General features: G+C 51.6%; 1 protein-coding gene across 1 annotated transcript in view; it reads left to right on the top strand.

Moving 5' to 3' along the window:
* The first annotated feature begins 732 nt into the window (after nt 1-732).
* LOC108555176 (uncharacterized) overlaps nt 733-21,188 on the top strand; it is a 71,190-nt gene continuing 50,734 nt past the window's right edge. The window contains exon 1 of the mRNA XM_017910723.1: nt 733-779. Coding sequence (XP_017766212.1) covers nt 747-779 — 33 coding nt within the window. The 5' untranslated portion in view covers nt 733-746. The remainder of the gene's footprint in view (nt 780-21,188) is intronic.

The following is a 21,188-nucleotide window of genomic DNA, read 5'->3' as shown; positions in this document are numbered from 1 at the left end:
TTTTTACGATCGAATTTATGGCTAGCTATCAAATATTTCGTTGCCCGGTTGCCGCTGCACACGGATACACGCCGGCCGACTATAATATACGATTATTATAATTTATAAATTGCACGCGGCGATTCCGCGAGCCGGCCGCCTCGTATTTCATCGGATCTATGCTGAAATTCCGTCGGACTTGTCGCGGCCGTGGCAATTAACGCGTGAAATATATTTTCAGGGGCACCGCCCGTTAATTGGACCCCGATACACGCCCGTGCACGGAACGTTTACCGTGGCCGCAAAATACGGACGATAAAAATCGAGAGACTAGATCGAGCGTAATCCCCGTTTCACTGGATTCTCCAGCGGGGATGGACGACAGGGTTCCACCGGAACTGATACTATATTTTCGATAACGGTCTATCTTTCGTTAGACACGCGTTCACCAAGATTTCGCGTAAGCTGGTCTACGAGGGTGCTCTATAAATCACGCGCTTATTTTTAATTGCGCGGGAGCAACGCGCATGGCTGTAACGTATGTACTATAACACCTTCCCTTGCAATATCTCTGTAAGGAAACGGTCCAAACACGAGTTTCACGGGCGAGAACCATAGTTCGACAGCGTAACGTAACGTAAACATCACGAGTCAAGTTCGCAGTTCATAATCGTCGACGTCTTCCTGTTTCAGTTGCGTGTTATTCTCCGCCGCGTTCGGACCAAGTGTGTCGTTGTGCCTCGACCTGCTCAACGTTGCTGTTTACCATGGACACGCACCATCGGAACTTAGGCGTTAAGGTAAGATTTTAAAATAATTTTATAATATTCGTGGAAGAGAATTTGACACCACGCGGCTAGTTTGTGTCGCCAATATCAGAAGCACTTTAGACGATCCGAATTTCGCAAATATTTTCATCGCGTAATATTCTTCTTCAACCGTGGTTCTTCTCGTATCCACCCAATTTCCCAAGCTAACGAAGCCAATAACAATCATCGAATCAGCCCTCGGAAACGGAATAGATTTTCATACGAAAACGCGCGCTAATCGCATCAGGCATACTCGAGGCATCTTCTTCTCCGGGCAACCCCGAGCCACCCTCGACTTGGCAAAGGCCCGTGGAATAAAAAAGGAAGCGGGAGGCAAACAGACGTTTCCTAATCAGTCTCGCAGACTCGGGAAACATCTCGGTTTTTACCCGACGTGACACGACGGGGAGGGCTCGTCGCTTCTCGGCAACGTCACCGGAAGGAAGAGGAGTCGCGGTTGTCGAGGAAGACGAGGCCGGTTCGGGGGTGGCACAAAACGCGAATTATGTCGTGCTCGGTCTCGTAATCCCCTTTGCACGCGCGAGTGTATCACAGGCGGCGCACTTAACTTCTCGTGAGGCCGCGACGTGCCACAGGGCTGTTTGTTAATTCACGCGACGGTGTCATTGTAAAGCGTCGTCTTCGCCGACTGAAATACACCGGGCGAGCCCCGACCACAGGCCCCGAAGTGTATTGCATCGCTTATGAGGTTTATACCCCGCCGCTTATGAATATACTCAGCGGCGAGTCGCTCGACCGCGGCCCCGACTAACCTCCAGCTCGCAGCGAATTCGCGCGCTTTCGCGCTGGATCCCGGTCGAAATTTGCGAGACGTGGATGGGAGGACCGGGCTGTTTTGGCCGGCGTTCGAAATGGGAAATTGTAGCGCCCTTTCGTGACACGCGGGTTTACGACGACGGTGGAAAGATCAGCGGTGTCAGGCTCGTGTTGCGGTCAGTTGTTGGAAAATCAAGAGGGAGAATGAGCCCGGTTATCTGCTACCGTGGGTTAAAGTTGAGTTTATGTTTGTTCGAAGGGAGATGGAAATTTAAGGGCAGTTGTAGCTTCGCTGTTTCGAGGCTGCGTGATGGGGGTCGCGTAATATGCTTTTTGCTTGGAAACTTATTCCTATTATCGCTGGATCAAATCTACTATCGCGTGAAGGAAATTTAATTTGGTTAACAAAACTTGGCGCGATTAGTTCTCTGCAATGTGTTAGACAAACGGCGTTAATTTTTGAGATAAGAGAAAAATTCTTTTGGTATCGGGACGTTCAATTTTTGAGGAAATAGTTGCTCAGTGTGTTTGCAGATGTTGCGAATAAATGTAGGGTGCTAGGATTTGAGAGTGAGTGCATTCCGATTATCGGTGGATCTAATCTACTATGGCGTGAAGGAAATTTAATTTGGTTAACAGAAATTTAGATTAGTTCTCTGCAATATGTGCGACAATCGGCGTTAATTTTTGAGATAAGGGAAAAATTCTTTTGGTACCACTGCGTCGAATTTTTGATGGAAAAGTTGTTCATTGTGTTTGCAGATGCTGTCATAAATAAATGTAGGGTGCTAGGGTTTGAGTGCAAAATCAGATCGAATGCTCAGGGTGATATCTGGAGTGCATGTGGAAGGACAAGAATTGTATGGACGGGGGATGTTTATGAGCGATCGAGATGGAAAGCCTGCGTGTAGAAAGAAGTGAGACTCCTAGGTTTAAATAAGGGTGCGAGGGCCATCTTGACGCAGTCCTTTACGGAGTATTTGGCAAGAGTTGACACAAGAATGTCAGATCAGTTATCAGTCTAGTCTTCTAATTTATACTTTACTCCTAGTCTCGTTTAGCTCGTGATAAATATATATTTTCGAATGAAATAACATCTCCCGTTCTTTATATCTGCCAATCAAACGGTATCCCAACGTAAACGCGTAGGGAAGCTTTCAATGCGATTTATTTAAACGTAATATTTATTATTCGCCGAGAAACGCGCAGAATACTTGACATTTATCTCGCAATTGCGCTGATACGCGTATTTCCTCTTTGTTAGCCGAACGTCGACCGTGCAATTGTATCAACGAACTGTCTTTCCATCCTAATTAGCAACGTTGAACAGCTTTGTCATCCGTGCACGAATATCGACGAACCGACATGCAAATTTAATAGGAAAGATGTCTCTTTGGCAAGGATATTAATTATGCGCATAAAAGCGCCTCTACCTGTGCGATTCGTTACGTTAAATGATTTTCGACTGTTAATATATTCCACGGCATTCTTACCGACGAAATTCCATTCCCTTTATGCCAAACAAGTACGTACGAGGTGAAATCCGCAACGGATCGAACGCGAACGCGTTGGCAAATTAATCCGCGCCTGTTTTCCATGCAAAATGCTGGCAATTGGAATTTCCCAACGATTAATATACGATACGCGACGACAGCCGTGCATTTACACGTGGCGGTAGTTGTATCACGTTCAAGGGTCCTCGAGTCCGGACGAAGAAGAATCGAAGAGCCGAAAGAGACCAAGCGCGTGCGTTTACGCTCCTCTCTTCAGGTGTGTACGGGTTCCCGCAAATATTTGCCGAGTCTTCCCGCGCTATTTATTTATCTGACCTGTGGCGGAGGGATTGCGCGTGACGGTTGGCAGAGTGTGCGTGACCTCGTGTTTGTGCACCACGTGGAAAAGAGAGACAAAGAGCGGACAGCAATCTAACCGTGGCCAGGAAATCAGCTTTCGAGGGAATGCCGCTAGCCTAACCCTCTGAAACAACAAAGACGCGGCACTTTGCGAGCGAACCGGCCGCTGCCCACCTGGAAAGCCTCTCGCGCAATATTTATCCTGAAAAATGACTATCGATTAAACGCTTACGACCCTCGATTCGCTTCGAGCCATTGTCCACCTGGTCTTCGAAACCCACCTGGAATTTACAACGAAAATCTTCCACGTCTTGGCTAATTTCCGTTCCGATTTTCGGTTTCGCACGACACGGATGGTGCAAAAAGAGCACGTGGTTGCGGAATATAGGGTTCAGGACAGAAGAGGGATCGCGAGCCGTCTCGAAAGACAAACTCTCCTCTCGCAAAAACGAACGAGCCGCAGCGAGTTCGCCCACTGCCACCCATGTCAGTCCACGAAATCGTAACTCTTTCGCGGCGTTATTTGACTTGGCGCGTTACACCCGGGACGCACCCCCGGGGGGAAGGTCCTCCAGTCGGCGCCACGGACGAATCAAAATTACACCCGGATAATCCAAACTTCTCGCGGCGCTGGAGAAAAAAGCGGAAGCGCGGAAAGCGGGGCGAGAGACGAGGGGGCGGAGACGCGTGGGAGCAGGCGCCAAAACGGTTCGACGCGACGAATGATCCGTGAAAACGCGGCGTGTCGCGGGCCGCGTGCAGGCCTGCCAACCGGCGACACCGGTGGCTGGCCGCTAGACAAGCATTTGATCATGGAACGCGGCGGCCCTCTAATGAAGACTCACCCCCATTGTTGCCTCGGTATCTCCATTATTTTTGCGGCGTTATTAAAAATCCAGTCCCGGGCGCGGGACAAAGAATTCGACAGCCATTGTCCCCTCGTCGTCCTTGCTTTTTGTTCGCCACGCTAAATGTCAATGAATCTTTCTCCCTTACCTCTCTCTCTCTGTGCCTCTCTGTTCTCTCTGTCCCGCGTCGTTTCCGCTCCTCGTGCACCGGGACGTCCCGCCGTCACGTCCGTTGTTCCCGCCTCCGGGCCCGTCGTCGTCGCCGGTGTCCTCCGGGTGCGTCGCGAGAAACGTTCCAGTGCTCGAGGAATCAATCGTACCGGGCCAGGAGGGGTGTCGTCACCCCTATTGCCGATCCCGTACCGTTCACTTTTCCCAACAGCCGCGAACCCTTTGTCGACGGGGGTTGTAATAAGAACGGGGGTGAGGCGCGGGAACCGCCGCGTTCGATGGCGTTTTTAGGGAATTGTTATGGATGGGAGCGATGGGACGTGATGATTTCTCCGCGTCGCGGAATACCGTGGGGGTTTTTAATTTTCGTTTCCGGGATAATTGACGTATAGAACACGCGGCCGCATGGGGGGTGGGATTAACGAACGAATAGAAAAGGAGACGAGCAGGTTCCGCCGGGACTCGGGGGCGACATGTTTCGGGTACGACATTTAACATCGGGAGCAATGAAGCCTTTAATCTCTCATTCCCGCGAATAATTGGAACGTTTCAAAGGAGTGGCGCGCGTAATATCGGGACACGAGTGCACACACTCGGTTTAGAGAATTATCAGCCAAGTCCCTCTGTCAGTCGCCATAATACGAGCCTTTAATCTGCCCGCTGTCCGAGCTGGCACGTCGCAGGTCGCCTTGCATTCGGGGAGACACGCTCGGACAGAAGTCGCATTCCGTGCGAATTGCGCGATGAAAATTGGGAAATTCGGAACACGAGACTCTGGGGGGGGGGGGGGGGGGGGGGGGGGGGAGGCGCGAATCGAACGAGCAACACGGCCGTCGCCATGAACCTGGCCGGTTCGAGGGGATAGGGCGAGGAGATTCGAGGGTCGGGGATGGAAGATCGCGGAGAAGGGTGGAAGAAGAGAGAAAGAAGAGCGGGAAACGGAAGGGTGGGAGCGGGAGAAACGCGGGGTCCGGCAGGATCGCACTATGGGGGTGGTTTCGGGGCATGGATACCAGTCTCTACGGCCACGGTAATGGTTATAGCACCATCGCGTGCAATCCCATTAGCACCGATGCAATTTACCCGATCTATCACACCCTATTAAGCGGTGCGCTTTCCACCCCCGCGGCCGCTCGATCGCTTAACGCTCGTTTTAATCGAGTTTGCGCAACGGTGCCCGTGGTCCTGCGCGCTTTTCGCCCCGGTCCGATAATGTTTTTCTCCTCGCCGCCGTACGATGGAAGCCGTGTCGACGACGTTGTTCCACCCGCGTCGCGAGAGTCTGCGATCGCTTGCGTGTTGCACGCGGATCGAGAACCGCCGCTCTCGCGCGTGTGCGCGCGTCGATAGATAAAAGGGCGAACCGAGTCAGCGAAACCGAAAAGGTTTCCGATAATTAAACCCGGACCCGATCCCTGCTCGCTCGGTTCGCTGCCCTTTTTAGCCGACTCCGTCGAGCGTATCACGATTTTTGCCGGCAGAATTCCTCCGTTAGTTACGCCGTAATCGATGCTGCAACTACGACCGTGTAGTTCTCCGGAGGGGGATGCTAGTTCGAGTCGGGTTGCCTGGGAATTCTTTATCGTATTAAGCCCTTTTGTTCTTGGCACTATTGGTCTCTCGGCAATCGCCTCGGCTACGACGGGATTGTAAGCTTTGTTGCGGATTGAGAGACACAGGGAATCGAGGGTTGTTCGCGTGGTAATTTACGACCGATGTTGAAACAATAATTTCGAGGTAAAACGTAATGCGATCTGAATCACGGATACTTCGTATCGACGTCTTTTTCTTCGGAATTTGTTTCAATAACGTTTCAATTCGGAACATTTACCTTTACGACTGGAAATAATTCCTCGTTCAGCGACAGAGACGTGTATGGCTTTAGCTGAAACCTCGTTACGATAAAAATCAGAGAAGATCGCCCTGTACCGGTGGTCTCCTTAAACAATCGGGCAAGTAAGGCTGGTTTATAACCGCTGTTTCGACGTGCTTTTCCCATTCGGTTCCGCGAACCGGGGAGTTATGGACAATTTCGACTACCGTTGCGTCTAATAATATTCCTCGGCACGTGGAAAAATGGCAGCCATCGGCGATCGTTAAATTGATTCCCGGTGTATAACGGACCACTGAGAGGTTGGCGATTTCTCCATCCCGGTTCAGCTATGCGGAGAATAGCTCGACGTGGACGAAGAAGCCGCGCGTCCTGGGGATCGCGTTAGAGTTGGCGTAATAAGCGTCGACGCGGGAGCTCGGGTCTTGGTTTCATCGGCGGAATCGTGGATTCCACGGTTAGCTGACTGTGGAACTTGATCTGCTAATGTACAATGCAACCGTCCTATTGCCGGAAGCGTTATCACCCGGGGGAGAAGCTCGCAATTACGGAATGGAAGCTCATCGATGTATGGAATCGCGCAGCCCGAAAGCTCTCGACCGATGCTTCACGGAACGGCTCTTTGCCGCCTGATACGAGATTAACTCGCCGGCCCGTGGGTTAAAGAGACGATAGATCCGATCGGCCCTGCCGTCGACGATGCGTGATCGTTCTTTGAAGGGATTTCGCCGCTGGTTGGATTAACCGCTGGTCCATTCGGGCTTTTTGATTAATATTCTTAGGCTCGCTACCGTGCTGGTCGAATTTTCGAATCGACGGATTTTTTTCTAGCCGCTAGAGGGTCGTAAGCTCCTCTTGTTACAGAGGTCGTTTGAAAGCTTCCGAGATTGGGGGCATAAAAGCGATAAAAATTTAAATTCCCGTATTGCGGATTCCAGGATTCCGATGGGTTTTGAAATACCTCGCTTTAAATTCTCTCCTCAAAATTTTGCAAATTTTTTATTTTTCAAATTTTCTTCTCTCCTCCGTGTATATTCTTTGTTTATACGATTAATACGATTAGGATTTTAACCGCGGATCCGATAATACTTTGATATTTTGAATTACGATATTTTCAAAGTATCGAATGACGAATAAAAATGTATTCTAAATTGTTTCAACCCTCGATGAAAATAGTTTTCAAAAATTAGAACGGATATTTACGCTCGAGGGATTGGATAGAAATTACAAAGCCGTTAGGAGGCGGCGCATCCTTGCCGAAGGAACTTTAAAGCCGTGGCGCAGGATGTTGTTCGAAAAACAGTCTTTCGGCAGTTAGCACCGCCGGCTGCTGGAATCTAGGAAGGCGAGGGTGGCCTTGGAGGGATATAAGAGTGGGTGTATCCGACTCCTCCTTGGCGGGGTCGTAACGTCAGCTGGTCGCTGAGTGAGTTGCGACGATCCTCGCGCGCGGGTCCCTGCCGTCGATTTCGCCGAAACTCGAACGACGTAAGCGGAGGGACAACTCCCGTTCGCGCCAGCTGTTGCTATCCGAAAACGGAGGTTCTTCGTTTTATTCCCGAACCTCGCCGACAAACGATGTCCTCCACCTCCTTTGACCCGGTTGACACTCGCGAGACGTGACTAGGATCCGTCAAGCTATCCCTCGATCGTGATTTATCGATTCTATGCGAAGACTCGACGAATTCCAGTCGTCTCGTGTCACGGATAACGATGCTCGAATATTTCGTTGGATCAGGATTGCGATGGTCAACGCGGAAGGATAAGGAATCTCGAGGAAAAAGGATCATAGTGTCAGCTACCTGAAATAAAATCGCCATTTTCGATGTTTCGCCACTTCCGTGAATTTTCTTTCGAAACTTCCTCCGAACTGTCGCACTTGACGAAAGGACCCTTATCTCCGGCTAGCCGACGAATTGTCCACCTATGGTTTCCTCTTTGCCGGTCGATTTTACGGCCTCTCGTATTCCTCATATTCCGAAAGATATCCGAAAATTCACGAGAATTTATCCCCAGGGACGACCCCCGATATTCGGCGAAAACTAAAGCACGTCATAAAATTGCACGGTTTCCATCTCGAGAACCTGCTCATCCTTCGCACGGGCCATCGTCACGCGGAACACGCAATAAAAGTCAGCCTCCAGAGTCCGTCAAATTTCGCAGCCTCGTCCGTGGCCTGGTTTGCCAAGTTGGCGGGTAACTCGCCGACGAACGTCTGCGACTTAGCCCGAGGATCCGGCCCGGTTTACGAGCCCGGTCGACGTCTTCGTCGGCCTCGGCCCGTCGTCGGAATACAAATGCCGCTTCGCCCAAGGACAAATCCCGGCGCTGGCGTTTACGCGACCACTTAAAGCGAGACTCGTGGATCCGGTGCTCGGAATCACGGGCTTGATATTTGCCGGGGTCGCGCGCGGCTGATCCTCGCTGGATCCCGAAAGCGGGTTGGCTGTAATCATCTCGTTACGGCCGCATTGTGCGTCCTCGGTAAAACCGTGCGGCCCTTCCCACCGTGGCTGCTGCCGCTTTTCGACGCCGCCCCTCGGCGTCCCAGCGCTGCCTGAAGCAGCGTCGATGATTACACGGGACGCGGATGAGGCCGCGGCGCGCACGGTCCTAATCAGCTGGCGCATTGTGAGCCCGCGAAATTACAGGAGACGCGGCTGGATCACGTGCGCGACGACGCGCGACGACGCTCGACGTCGAGGCCGCGACGACCACACGAGGAAGCGTTCCGGGTAATTAGCAGCGACGACGGGGGACCCCGGAAGCAGTGCGCGGCTACCGATACCTTCGGCCATCTGCCGGATAGACAGGTATGGCTTGAACGGCTGACGCGAGGAGACGGTTCATCTTCCCCGTTGTTCGTTCTGCTAGACGTATGCAGATGGGGAAGGAAAACGTCATCGGGGATCGATGCGTGATTTATCATTCAACGTCAGCGAAGGTGGTCGGTTGCGAGACCCCCGTTTCGTGACGTAGATCTCGCTGGTCGATACGAAGGTATCGGGAGCCTGTCGCCGGGATAAGGGTGCAGCGGAGACTCTCTCCGATGGGATCGTGGCGAGATTTTCTGGTAGAGATTCGGCACTCGTCAGCCGGCTCTCTCGGCTTCGAATCGACGAACGATTAACTCGGCTAATCCCTGTATCTGGGGTCGCGAGCGGTTCGATTGAAATAAAAAGGAGCGCACTCCCTTGGCTGTAAGAGAGAGTCTATCTGGCAACAATCGGCGAAGGAAGTCGGTTGCAAGGGGCGTCATGGTGATCCCGGGGATGAAAGGAGGCGCGGTAGCTTGGCCGATCAGCACGGTGCGTAAGCCGTGCTATTAAGGGCGGCAAGTGGGTGCATCTGTCTGGGCAAACCTGGGCTTAGTTCCAAAATCCGAGTGCAAACAGAGAGGCTGGATGCTCGTTCGAGGCTAACATCCATCCACGCCACTTTCTGGGTAGGAAATCGGTCGAATTTCAGCCAACGATCGCTGTGGGAATGGCACGGGGAGCTGATACGCGTGGAATTGTTCGAGTGGCAGGGAATAGTAGAGAAGCGACTGGCCAGGATGGAAGCCGGAGATGCTTGAATTTTCCAGCACGCATCGAACTGGATTCGAGGAGATACTCGATCGGAGATAGAGTACAGGGCAGGCAGATTTCTGGTTCCGGCTGCTTTTTAAGAAGCGCGAGATTTGTTGCTGGGAAGTGGGCATGTTCCGTAGATAAAATCGAGGGCGTTGGTGCACGGCTGGCGAACGCCGCTCGGACGGGGCGCCGATAACGAGGACGAATAGCTCGTAAAGTGGTTGACGTCGAGGCGAAGGCGGATTCGCGATTCGATTCTGGATAACGTCTGGTTTTGATAAGTAAATAGCGGCGCCGTAAGTTGTCGCGGATAGGCGAGTCCGCGGCAAAGATGCTGGCAGATCGGTTGACACTTTGTGTCCGTTGAATCTGCGGGTAGACGGTGGAGTTTATCTTCTGCCCTGGTGCGAGGGATCTTTTCAGATTACGCGCAGGTTTAAGTCGCGATATGTTCTTCTTCGAGATTAGCGTGAAAATCGCACGAGAAACTCCGTGATCGAACACACTGGGTGTTCGAGAAGTCTTCGGTTCGCTCTTCGTATTAAGAATTTTCGTGGTTCATTCGAATATTCACTCGCCGCTTTAATTAGAAAAATCAATTTTATCCCGATTACGAGTTTCATATAAAATTGTATACATTTTTCGGTTAATGGATTCAATTCCGTGGTGTATCGCGTTTTATGCGGTGTATATTACGTGGCAAGTGCTGTTGGAAGAACAGCGTGGTCGAAGGCGGAGAAATATTTTCTCCCATCTCTCCCACTCGTGTTATCAGATGGTGATAACCAAGGTAGAGTTGCTGGCGGTATAATAACACGTCGACGTAACCTTAAGTAAAAGTAACGAGACTTGCAAAGGGGGAAAGGAAACATTAAGCTCACGTGTTTGGAACTCTAAAGCGGTTTCCAACCCTCCAGCGAAGGGTGAGAGCCGAAAGCAAAGATGTTATTCTTCTTCCTTAACTCATACATATTTCGCTGCGAAGACGTCCCCTCCGCTGCCCCGTCACGAATTACAAATCAGGTTGCACGATAATGCAAGGGGATCCCCTTGTTCTTAGGAAACCATAAGCCCCACGGATCTCCCGAGTCAAGCATACAGCTGTTCTACCTCGGCCAGGAATTATGAAATATTCCACCAATTGCATCCGTAACTCTTGCATCTCGCGCTGTTTCGATTGTTTTCACTGCCCGCATGGTTCGTACCCCTAATTTTATTTTCTAAATAATTTCTGCCTTATCGCACAGGGTACGAAGCTAAAGGTAACTAAAGGTAATTGGGAAAAGTGCGATAAAATAGCGGGAGAAAATCGCACGTGAATTTTAAACGGGTCGTTGGAAAGAGTAAACCTCCCTCTACAAACTCGCTCTAAAACGAGTCGCGATAAAAATTCTTTACGCTCTGTGGAATCGTTCGAATTCGTAAAATTTTTTAAGAACAAATTTTTTTTTAATAATTTACGCCGTGCGATACCGCAGAAATATTTAAAAAATTCTATTCGGGGATGTGAAAGTAGGATCTTCGCTCTTTAAAACCAGCCTAGGTATATTCCCGCACGATTTCTATCAACGAAGTTACAACCACTCGAAGACGAGCAATTTTTCCCTCGTTTAGCGTCTCTTTAATTCCGCTCACACTGAGACTTTAAGATCAGAATATCTTAAATCCCGATACGGGTATCAGAAGTAAAAAGAATCCTGTCACGCATATCCGAGAGAATACTCTACAGTCGATACGAAAATCAGTGACAGAGGAAAATTAAAAGAACCCAGGCCAAATATAGTCGTCCCGTGTGCTGCATGTACGCGTATCCAGTCGAATCTCCTCTGCCCGACACCTGAAACACCTGCGTCGCAGCGTAATCTCTTACGAAATCGTCCACGACACCCAGAAGGGCCGCACGAGGAGCATCGACATCTCCATCTCCCCGTTCCCCCCGGCATTTCATCATCGGCAGCCGTCGAAGTACACGTTTTCTCAGGCCGGGTCTGCCGGTCGGATCGACGTGTCCGGGTAATTGGGGGAACTGGGCTGGAAATAGGTTTGTTAAAGTTCAGCCGGGAGGGCCGGAGAGATGGTCGTGGGGACCGCGGGTACGATAAAGTCTAGGCGCACAGCGAGATCTCGTAGATTCTGTCTCGTCGCTGCTCGCCGGCCCCATCGCCAACCCTCTCTGCCCGGCCCTCGTCCCGCTGCCCGCGTCCGCGTGGCGGGAGTTTAATTAGGCCCCGCTTCGAGATATCGCGAGATCAGCAGCTCGTTAGCATGTTTTAATTGGCGGCTGTCAGTGAGATCGTTGCTCGCGATAAGCGCCTCCTCTCTAACCAGTCCTCCGGCTCGGTGACAAGACTCTACGTGTAGCCTGGCTGCTGCTTACTACTCGCGAGACACACGGCGGACAGCCGGCCGGGGGAAGCGAAACACCGTGGCATCCGGGGGCATCCTAGGAAGCTGCCTCGAGTTTGTAAGCCACTTTTTGCCGCTTAATTCCGCCGCGTAACGAGTGGCTACAAGAGAGACGTCCGGGGCTGCTCCGCGCGGATAAAGAGCCACTGAATTTTCTTTCCAATCGGAATTTTTCTTCTGCCTCGAGGCAATTATAAATGTCGAGTAATGGGTGTTGCGTTTGGACGATGGAAACATTTGGAGTCGAACAACTCGCAAACTTAACACGGTATCGGGGGAGTGGTGGGGTCTTTTGTGACTCCGAGGGTGCGAGCAATTGCCAAGTTTTTATGGTCGCGCGATTTTACGGCGTCCTTTTAATTTTAAACTTAGTTTTTCCAATGAATTTGTACCAAACGAAAGTGTACCTGGTCGAAGAACGAGGTATCCATGTATTTTAGGGCTGTGAACTTTTAACGCCGCGTTTTCTAATCCCCGTTGCATCGATGCGTTATGACAGGTACATATAACTGGCGAAGACGCGGAGCCTAGCTCGTCGAGGTAGCCGGAAAGGGGAGAAATCCGCTTTCATACATGACGCTTTATGTTCCCGGTGATGACCAAGCGCGGATAGAAACGTGACCTGACCAGCGGCGAGATTAACAAGGTGTCCCGGCCTCATTGCTCGCTATTGATCCAGCGCGAACGTGTACTTTTTAACGAGGCCAGTTGGTAATGACGCTCCGGTAGAGTACACACGTGCCGAATGATGAAACGTCTCCTCTGCCGAGAGCGTCGACTTTGACTTCTTTCAGCGACTAGCCCGGATTTATTACTCTCCGGGCCCATGGTAGCCCGGTTGCTTCCTCTAGGATTCGAGGGGGGCTCCGAAATCGAGGACGTTTCCCGTGGACCGTGACGAGGATTCTTCGAGGCTCGAGACTCGGGATCCTGTCTGTACGAAATTTATAGGTGGACGTAACGGAGAGTTTGATCGATAATTTAGCCGTTTTAAATCATGTTCCCCCTGTTGTAATATATTGGGCTATAAAGCGTTCGAGGATGGCGCGTTTGTTGGTCAGTGTATCCCTGTACGTATACAAGTCTACAACACGGAGTTGGTCTAACGAGAAGCTAGTTTCATGAAGTATCCGAAGGGGTGAAATTTTCTGACCTCGTACCAGCTCGAGGATCGAAGCTGCATCGAGCTCTCCGGATCGTTCCATCCCGTGGAATTCTCTGTTGTCCCGAGGAAAACAGAGCCGTCCGCGAATGTAAGCAAATTTCTGTCTCGCGTCACGCGACATCGGCCCGAAATTTACAATCAAAACGATTTTCCGGTTAAACGAGCCATGTACCGGCGCATAAACAAGCAAATACCTACGAATAAACTTCCAATTTACCCACTCAACGGTAATCACATTTTCCTCTTTTCGGCGACAAACAACGCCTGTCTCGCGTGCATTGCCCTCTGCAGCAACAACAAATCCATTCCATTTGGCGACCGATCCGTAGGAATCGGCTACGAATTTTTTTTTTTTTCCACCCCGTTACAATCGACCCTTAATCGCTCGATTTCATCCGTATAAATATGCATCCGCTCTCTCCGCTGTCCAAACGCTTTCAAGCTCGCTGCCACGGCGCAGACACGGCCAAGTTTCGCGTTGTTTCGCACGATCCTCCGGCGCGTTTTCGCCCTTAAGCCCCGAAACGTGACGCGGAGTATTTGCGGCCGCGCTGTTACTTCGCGAGCGCGTGATCAGATTATTCGCCGCGTGGATTTTACCATCGACCGAGCTTAGACGAGTGTCGATATCATCGATTAATTAGTCTCGTTCCGGAAACGGGACATTCCAGTCGAAGCTTCCTCGATTGGCACAGTTTGGGTTATCGATAAGTTACCCGGTGTCTTAAAATTATCTCTTCTTCGCGAGAAAATGAAAGAGTGGGGTGCTAGATGAAAGCTTCCAAGGGTTGCTATTCGAGTTATCTTCAGTCAGAAAACGCAGGAGCGCGAGGAAAATCGGAAAATTAGGCGGACGGTGCACGAGTAGGGCGCGCTGGTAATTTTAACGAGCACAGGGTGGTACGGTCGAATTTTATTAAGGACCCCCATCGGGCGGGGTGGATGCATATGCATGAGGCGCGCCCGCGCGACGATCGTGTTTATTGTAATACTGACATAGAGAGCGCGAAATTAGTGCGGGTTAAGGCGACATTTCCATTGGCGCGGTGGAATATGCATGAGAAAATGCGCCGCAACATCTGCGAGCACTGGGTCAGGCGAGCTTAGACACCGGCGGAAATATTTTATGCCGTCGACTGGGACCCACGGTGGTTATGACCCGTGAACGTAACTGTTTTCGCTTATGCACTTTGTCAGCGGACCGTTCCCGGCCGACCAGCCGAGTCCGTAGGTCGCGGCGATGAAGGATTCAAAGGAAGCCGGAAGTTTCCTCGGTTTCCGCGAGTCCTGAAAATTCCATTCGCCTGGGAACCTTTGTCCGTGATCCTTGGAACCACGACAGCCGAGTCTCCGGCATCGCGGGTCCGTCGGGGGGTGACTCGGGTGGACGGAGATTCGGGTAAAGGGAATATTACCTCGTAAACGCCGACGCTAATACCACCTCGCGAGGGATACAAAGGTAACGGTGTAAAATAAGAACGTAGGAAACGTCGAATATTGTACACCTATCGTCGCGATTGTCTACCATTGACCAGAATGCACGCGATCAAGGATCGAAAGAGGAGCTCGGTCGCGCCGTGTCTTGCTCTCGCGACGATATCGCAGCCGGCTTATATCCACGGCAGATGCGCCGCTCGAATCTAGACGGAGATAGAGGACGAACAACGCGGAGCAGAGAAAGGGGCCACTTCGTATGCAAATCCGGCTCCGCCCTGAATAAAATATTAACCGACCAATCGAGGCGCGTGGCGGGGGTAGGAGCACGCGAGCCTCCCTCGACGAGTTCGTTTCCTCGCCGAGGTCGCCTCCTTTTTTTCATTACCCCTCTCGCGCGGGCATCGCGAGTGGACGCTCCGGCGAAATTTCTTTGCATCTTATTTTTTCGCTGCTGGCTACACCGCGGTCGCAGTCCTCGTCGTCGTCATCCGACCAGCCGAGCCAGCCGAGAGCCGGTCGCAGCAGCCTTCGTGACGGCGCAGCCTTCTTCTTCGTTCCGTTCCCCGAGGTCTCTTTAAATCGAAGACCTCGTTATCTCACCGACGAACGGATTCTCGTTAGCGAAGCTTTAATTATAACCGCTCTGCTCCGCAGTCCAGATAACCGTCTACGGTGCTCGAGTGGCGACCAGTGGAAAGCTGGCGACGGAGAAAACGAAACTCGCGTCGCGTCTAACAATTAACGCCCCGGTTATTACCATTTGTTTTTCACCGGATGACAGAGAACAACTTCGTCCCTTGTCGCTCGTCTCCCGTCTCCGTCTGTGTGTCTGTCCGTCTATCCAGTTTCCGCTCCGATTGAGATTCCACGATCGAGAGAACGTTCGGGATTCCCTTTGGGAAAGCGACCAGTTGCGCCAGCGGTCCGCGTCGAAGAGCGGATCGAGAGGAGACGAAAAAGTGCGAAGCAAACGATGGCAGCGGGTTTCCCGATCGTTAACGAGCATGGATCGCTGCCGGGTTTCCCTTCCGCTCGAAATATCCCGCTTCTATTTCACGGCGATTGTTCGTTTCGCGTTTTAGAGCGCGCCGTTATAAAGGAATTCGTGAGAAACGGCCGGGAAGATAATAAGGAACGGTGAACGGGTAACGATCGAGCCACGGTTGTTACTCTTTCTCTCCGTGTCTTTCTTTCCCTCTGTCCTATTCTTCCTCTTTTCCATTTTTCTCTTTTTCCTTTTTCTTTCCCACCGACGGATTTCGCCCCGACGTTTTTGCTGGTCGGGACGAAAGCCCGGAGCTTGCGCGAGAAAAGCGATGAAATCGTTAAAGCGCGACGAGGCTTCGCGGCGACCGGCTTGTTTTTGTTGTTGCCACTGGCCGACGCGGCGGAAGAAACGCAGGCGGAGTCGCGAGCGAGTGCCCCGTGTAATTAAGAAAGTTTCCTCGCGAAACCTCGTCCCCTATCTCTTTATTAGCTTCCACTCGTTGCCTCTTTGTGGAGCCGTCGCGCGAACTGTGTCAGGAACCGGTTCCTGCCGGCGTTCCAGTCGTCTTTGAAAATTCTCCCCCTCGCGCGTGCATAAAATCCCGTCTTCGATTAAGGCTAATGCCAGGGTAGTCGCGCAGCGTACGTATATCGCGTTCGTATCGCGTACGTATTTTTACCCCGCGCTTTCACCCCGCGCGTCTCGCCGCAGCAATTACCTTGGCCGGGTTTCCGCGGGTCGAGGGATGAAGAATGGCGGGCGAGGGTGGAAAAACCGAAGACGGAAGGCTGCGGCGAGTGACGAGAGATAAGCGACGCGACCGGACAGTCGCGTCGGGCACACGACGCCCGCGTCGCTTTTCACCTTTTGTCCAGGAGACGCGGTTGGATCCCTGTTTAGCCAGCCGCGAAATTACGTAGCTTCGTGGTCGCGGCAGGACGGCGTCTGTTGGTCGGCGCGAGCGAGGGAAACAAAATTCTAGCGAGGCGAGATTCTAACGAGCGTAGAGCCCGTGTCGGGTCAGAGGGGTTGCACGGGTCGGCGGTATAGTTGTTCGACGCGAGATTCGAACAAAAAAGCCCGGGGACCTCGTTAAAGGGCGGCAGCATTTCTGCTCGGCGCATCGTTATTTCGATTAATTATTAGGCGAGCAGTTCGTTGGCCAGCCATATTGTTCGCGGTCCGACGACCCCGATCGCGTCCTCCGGAAAACGAAAAGGGGGGGAAAGGGGCGGGACACCGGGTGGGAAAAAGAATATGTCGACTCCGCGAGACGTCGATTCCGGCCTGTTCCTCTTTTTCTGCAATTAGCGTGAATTAATGCGACCAGGCCGCGCCGCGGTTCCGGCCGCGATTCCGCTAAATGAGAATTCTAACTAACAAACTGTGCCAAGCGGGATCGCGTTTTACGCGGATATCCTGGACGAGAACGAGCACGAGGTACACAGCCGCGAGTTTAATACGTACCGGGGAAAAAGGAGTAGAAGCAAGTCCGCGGATTAATCACGGCCTCGTCGCCGAATCAATTTTCCCCGAGCCGAAATTAAGCGGTTTCGAACACCGCTGTCATTGTATGCTAAACTCGCGCGTGGGAGGTACTATTAGCATGACGTACGTATAATTTCCGGGCGCAATTAAGTCGTCTCGATGTTAAACAGCCCGCCGGTTACATGCCTGACGAGGCATTACCCGGATTTTTGCCTTGGCCGGTACGAGCCTAATCGTAATAACGATTAACCGGACGAGTCGTAATTAAAGATCGGAAGCGCGGGGGAGGGGGAGAGGAAGAGAGAGAGAGAGAGAGAGAGAGAGAAGGAGAGGAAGGACTAGGCCGACCACGATGCACACGATTCGATAGCATCTCGAAGGATAAGCTAATTAGCGGTTCATTCGTGCGATTCATTTCGAGACCGGTTAGCCGATTCGTCGGACTCGTATAACTCCGGGATAATCGAGCTCTCCTCGAACGAGCACGGAAAGAAATTGCATCGGCCGGGGAGGATCCTTAAAAGGGAACGCTTGCCTGATCCGTTTCCTCTCGCCCCGTTGCGGACAGGCACAGAGAGGGTGGCGACAGGGGGTGGCTGCATCGTGGCCCGGAATCGTTTTCGATGCTCCTGGGACCGATGACGAAGGCAAATGCCCGGGGAGATTTCCGAGGAACGAACCTAATCCTCCGGGGCTCCTATGCCCGGCGAATTGGGTAGTAAAGCGGCCGGTAACGGAAAGGGGTGAATTAGTGTAAGAGTGGCGGGTTTCCGCTCCCATGGATCTCTAATAGAAAAGCTCCGGGGCTGTTCCGAATTTTTTTGCCGGTCTTTCGAAGCTTTTTGCTGAATTATACGAGCCGGATCGGGGTGGATTTAGTGCCCGGGGAGGGTAATGGAAAAATATACGCCAAGGACGTAGGTGTACGCCCGTGTGTTTTTGTAGAAATTCGCCTTCGCCACGCGTCGTATAGCGTCGTATTGTTTCCGCGCGAATTTAGCTGCGAAAAAAGCTAGCCGCTCGTGCATTTCGCCATAATTGCCTCCACCGTTCTGGTTCGCGTAAAGTTTCCAAGATTTCTCGCGGGTGTCACGTCCGGTCGTAGTCGATATATCAAACTGGCCGCCGCGAATCGGCGTACAATACGCGCGCGGAGAAACGTTCGAAGCGATTATCTCTGGGCTCGCTGATGAAATTGCGTAACGTCCAGTTGTAACGTAGCGTTGATTGGAATTGCAGATGAGCGGATCGATCTCGTAACGAGGGTGTATATCAACCATTCCGCGCGATTTTTCTCGCCCTCGCGCGTCCCTTTTTCCCTTGTTTCTTTCCGCCTTCCCGAGCGCATAACGCGATAGCGTTACGGTCGAAGATAAAATGCGCGGCCGTAATGAATTTTCTTGATCGTTCCACCAATTTACACGCGACTCCGCCATTCAAAGCACCGACCCCGCGCGCCACCAACGCGTTTTCACCGTTCATAAATTATCCGTTGGTTTTCATAGGCCGTGTATCGGCCACGACGATAAATATTTATAGTAACTCGCGATGTTCAAATAAATATTTATGAACGCCCTGATCGCGACTATAAATATTTATCGACCAGGCGTCCTCCCGCGTCCGCAGAAACGCTGCGCGTCTTTTCGCGCGCGCGCCGCGTCCCCTCGGCTTTTAATCGCCCCGGCGAAAATCGCAGGATCCTTCCACGATTTTCCACGCTTCCACGTCGATTCCAGACGCCGCTGGTCCCGGCAGGCCCGTGCGGACAAGCTCTTCGTTTCCCACGATTGGTATTCAATTCCCATGAAACGCAAATATCGGTCCATTTGCCGAAACGGTCAACAATCTCGCGAGTCCGTCCGGATTACGCTCGACGATCGCACGCGGATCGTCCAGGGACGTGGTTAGTCGAATTTTTCCCGGGTCCCAGGCCTGTCGTGTCGCACGAGACGGCACGAGGAAGCCGACGCGAGCATAGGAATTACTGTCGACGCCGGTGTAATAATATCCAGCCGATCGTGTCTGGCCGGGTCGCGAGCACGCGCGATCTACTTTTTGCACGGCAGGATCGTTAATGAGAGAGTCACGCGACACACGCGAACCGAATCACGACCGACGCGATCGAATACCCTTTTTCGCTCGCTCCCGCCTTCCTCCCCTTCCCTTTCATTACGCCGTAATGCCAGATTCGGTAAATTCTATATCAGTATCGGGCGTAATCATCCGGTGGGTGTCTACCCACCTTGTTATTTACCGTTCCACTGGTGGTCAAACGAAACCTTCATTCGGTACTCCCTCGGCTTCCGAATTTTTGCACGATGCACATTGTTAAAGGGCTTATAACGCAATGGAATAGCGGTCAGTGGAAACTGTGGAAAAACTGTATATATATATATATATGATCTTTATCGAACGTGCGAACAATTAGAACTGGCCTGTTTAGAGTCACACAGGTCACTGGACGTGTCCAGAAAATAGGAGACAAAAGACAATACGCGGGGGGAGGGATCGCCGCCACATCGTTAGGATGTTGATTTTACTTTACTATTTAACCCTTTGACTACGGCAGACTTTGAAACGCACCGGTCGTACCACACGTGTAGGAATTAATTTACAATGTCTGTCGAGAACGGCAAAATTTTGGGTAGAGATGCGCCCTCCGTGTCACAAAAGCAAAATTTCTGAGCGCGTATATGCGTCCACAATAGCCAAGGGGTTAATTTTACTACGCATGTTCTTAAATTCCGAAATTTTTCCGAATATCTATTTTTGTAATCTGAATCTGTATATCTCAGAAGATAAAGCATACGCGAAAATCGCTAATCGTGGCTCCATTTCTTTAATTCAGTCTTTCATAATAGGCGTATCAATTTTATTTTACGATTTTTATAGGGCGTCCCGTAGCACGTTGGAAATCACTGAGTCACCCCGCGTGCACCCCATGTAAATATATACATCCCCCATATTCGCGTGACTAATCTCGAATTAAAACGAAACTCGTCGACTCGGGAACAAAGTCGAATAACAGCCATATTTTTGCCAGCGGTTCTTATCGTTTTCGCGCGTATAAAGTGCGCGTAGAATTCTCAGGTGCTACGAGATGTACGACTCTGTACTCTCTCGCTGTTCGATTGCAGCGTGAACCGAGTTTAAATCACTTTCGAACATAAATTACGAATATTCCATAAACGAAGGAAAAAATGGCGAAAAAGGATGATCGCGCGCGTCGGACGGTGCAGGTAGAAATATTCCAGGCGCATAAGCAAATAAACAATACCCAACAATACCGTAATCAGCGGCACATAAATCACTCGGTTAAATCACCTACCCTTCCGCCCCGCCCCGAACCCTTTTTCCCCTCGTTTTCTTCAAACCATAGAAACTCTCCTTCGCCCCGGGAAGCGTCGCTGCCTGCTACGGGACGTTTGATTAATTGCAAACCGGATCGGGCTGAATGTAAATCGCGATATCCACCGGATTTTTGCGTGGAAGCGAATCCACGGGCGCGGAAGAGATCTATGGCGGCGGATCACGAAACGTTTCACGTGCGCCTACATGACGGACGCGCGCGATCGACACGGTGTATTAGTACTTGTTAATGCGTCGCCCCGCGTCGCTATTTATCGCCACCGTGCGCGGCTACCACGTCCGGTCCCCGTTGGAGAACGCGCGCGTGGGCGTCGTCGGTGTCTTCTTTGAACGCTCGGCTCACCGGTTTCCCCCATTTTCTTTTTACCTTTTTACCTCTCGTCTTTTTCTCCTTTCCCTCCTTTTCCTCCCTTTTCTCCATTTCCATTTTTTTTTATTTCCCCCTCTCTCCGACCCTCCGCGATTCGCGCCAGCTCGGCGCCCCCCCCCCCC

Source organism: Eufriesea mexicana, unplaced genomic scaffold, assembly GCF_001483705.2.
Source record: "Eufriesea mexicana isolate 0111107269 unplaced genomic scaffold, ASM148370v2 scaffold143, whole genome shotgun sequence".
In the NCBI taxonomy this organism is placed as follows: Eukaryota; Metazoa; Arthropoda; class Insecta; order Hymenoptera; family Apidae; genus Eufriesea; species Eufriesea mexicana.
The sequence above is the reverse complement of the archived record's forward strand: the minus strand, read 5'-3'. Positions and strand labels throughout refer to the sequence as shown.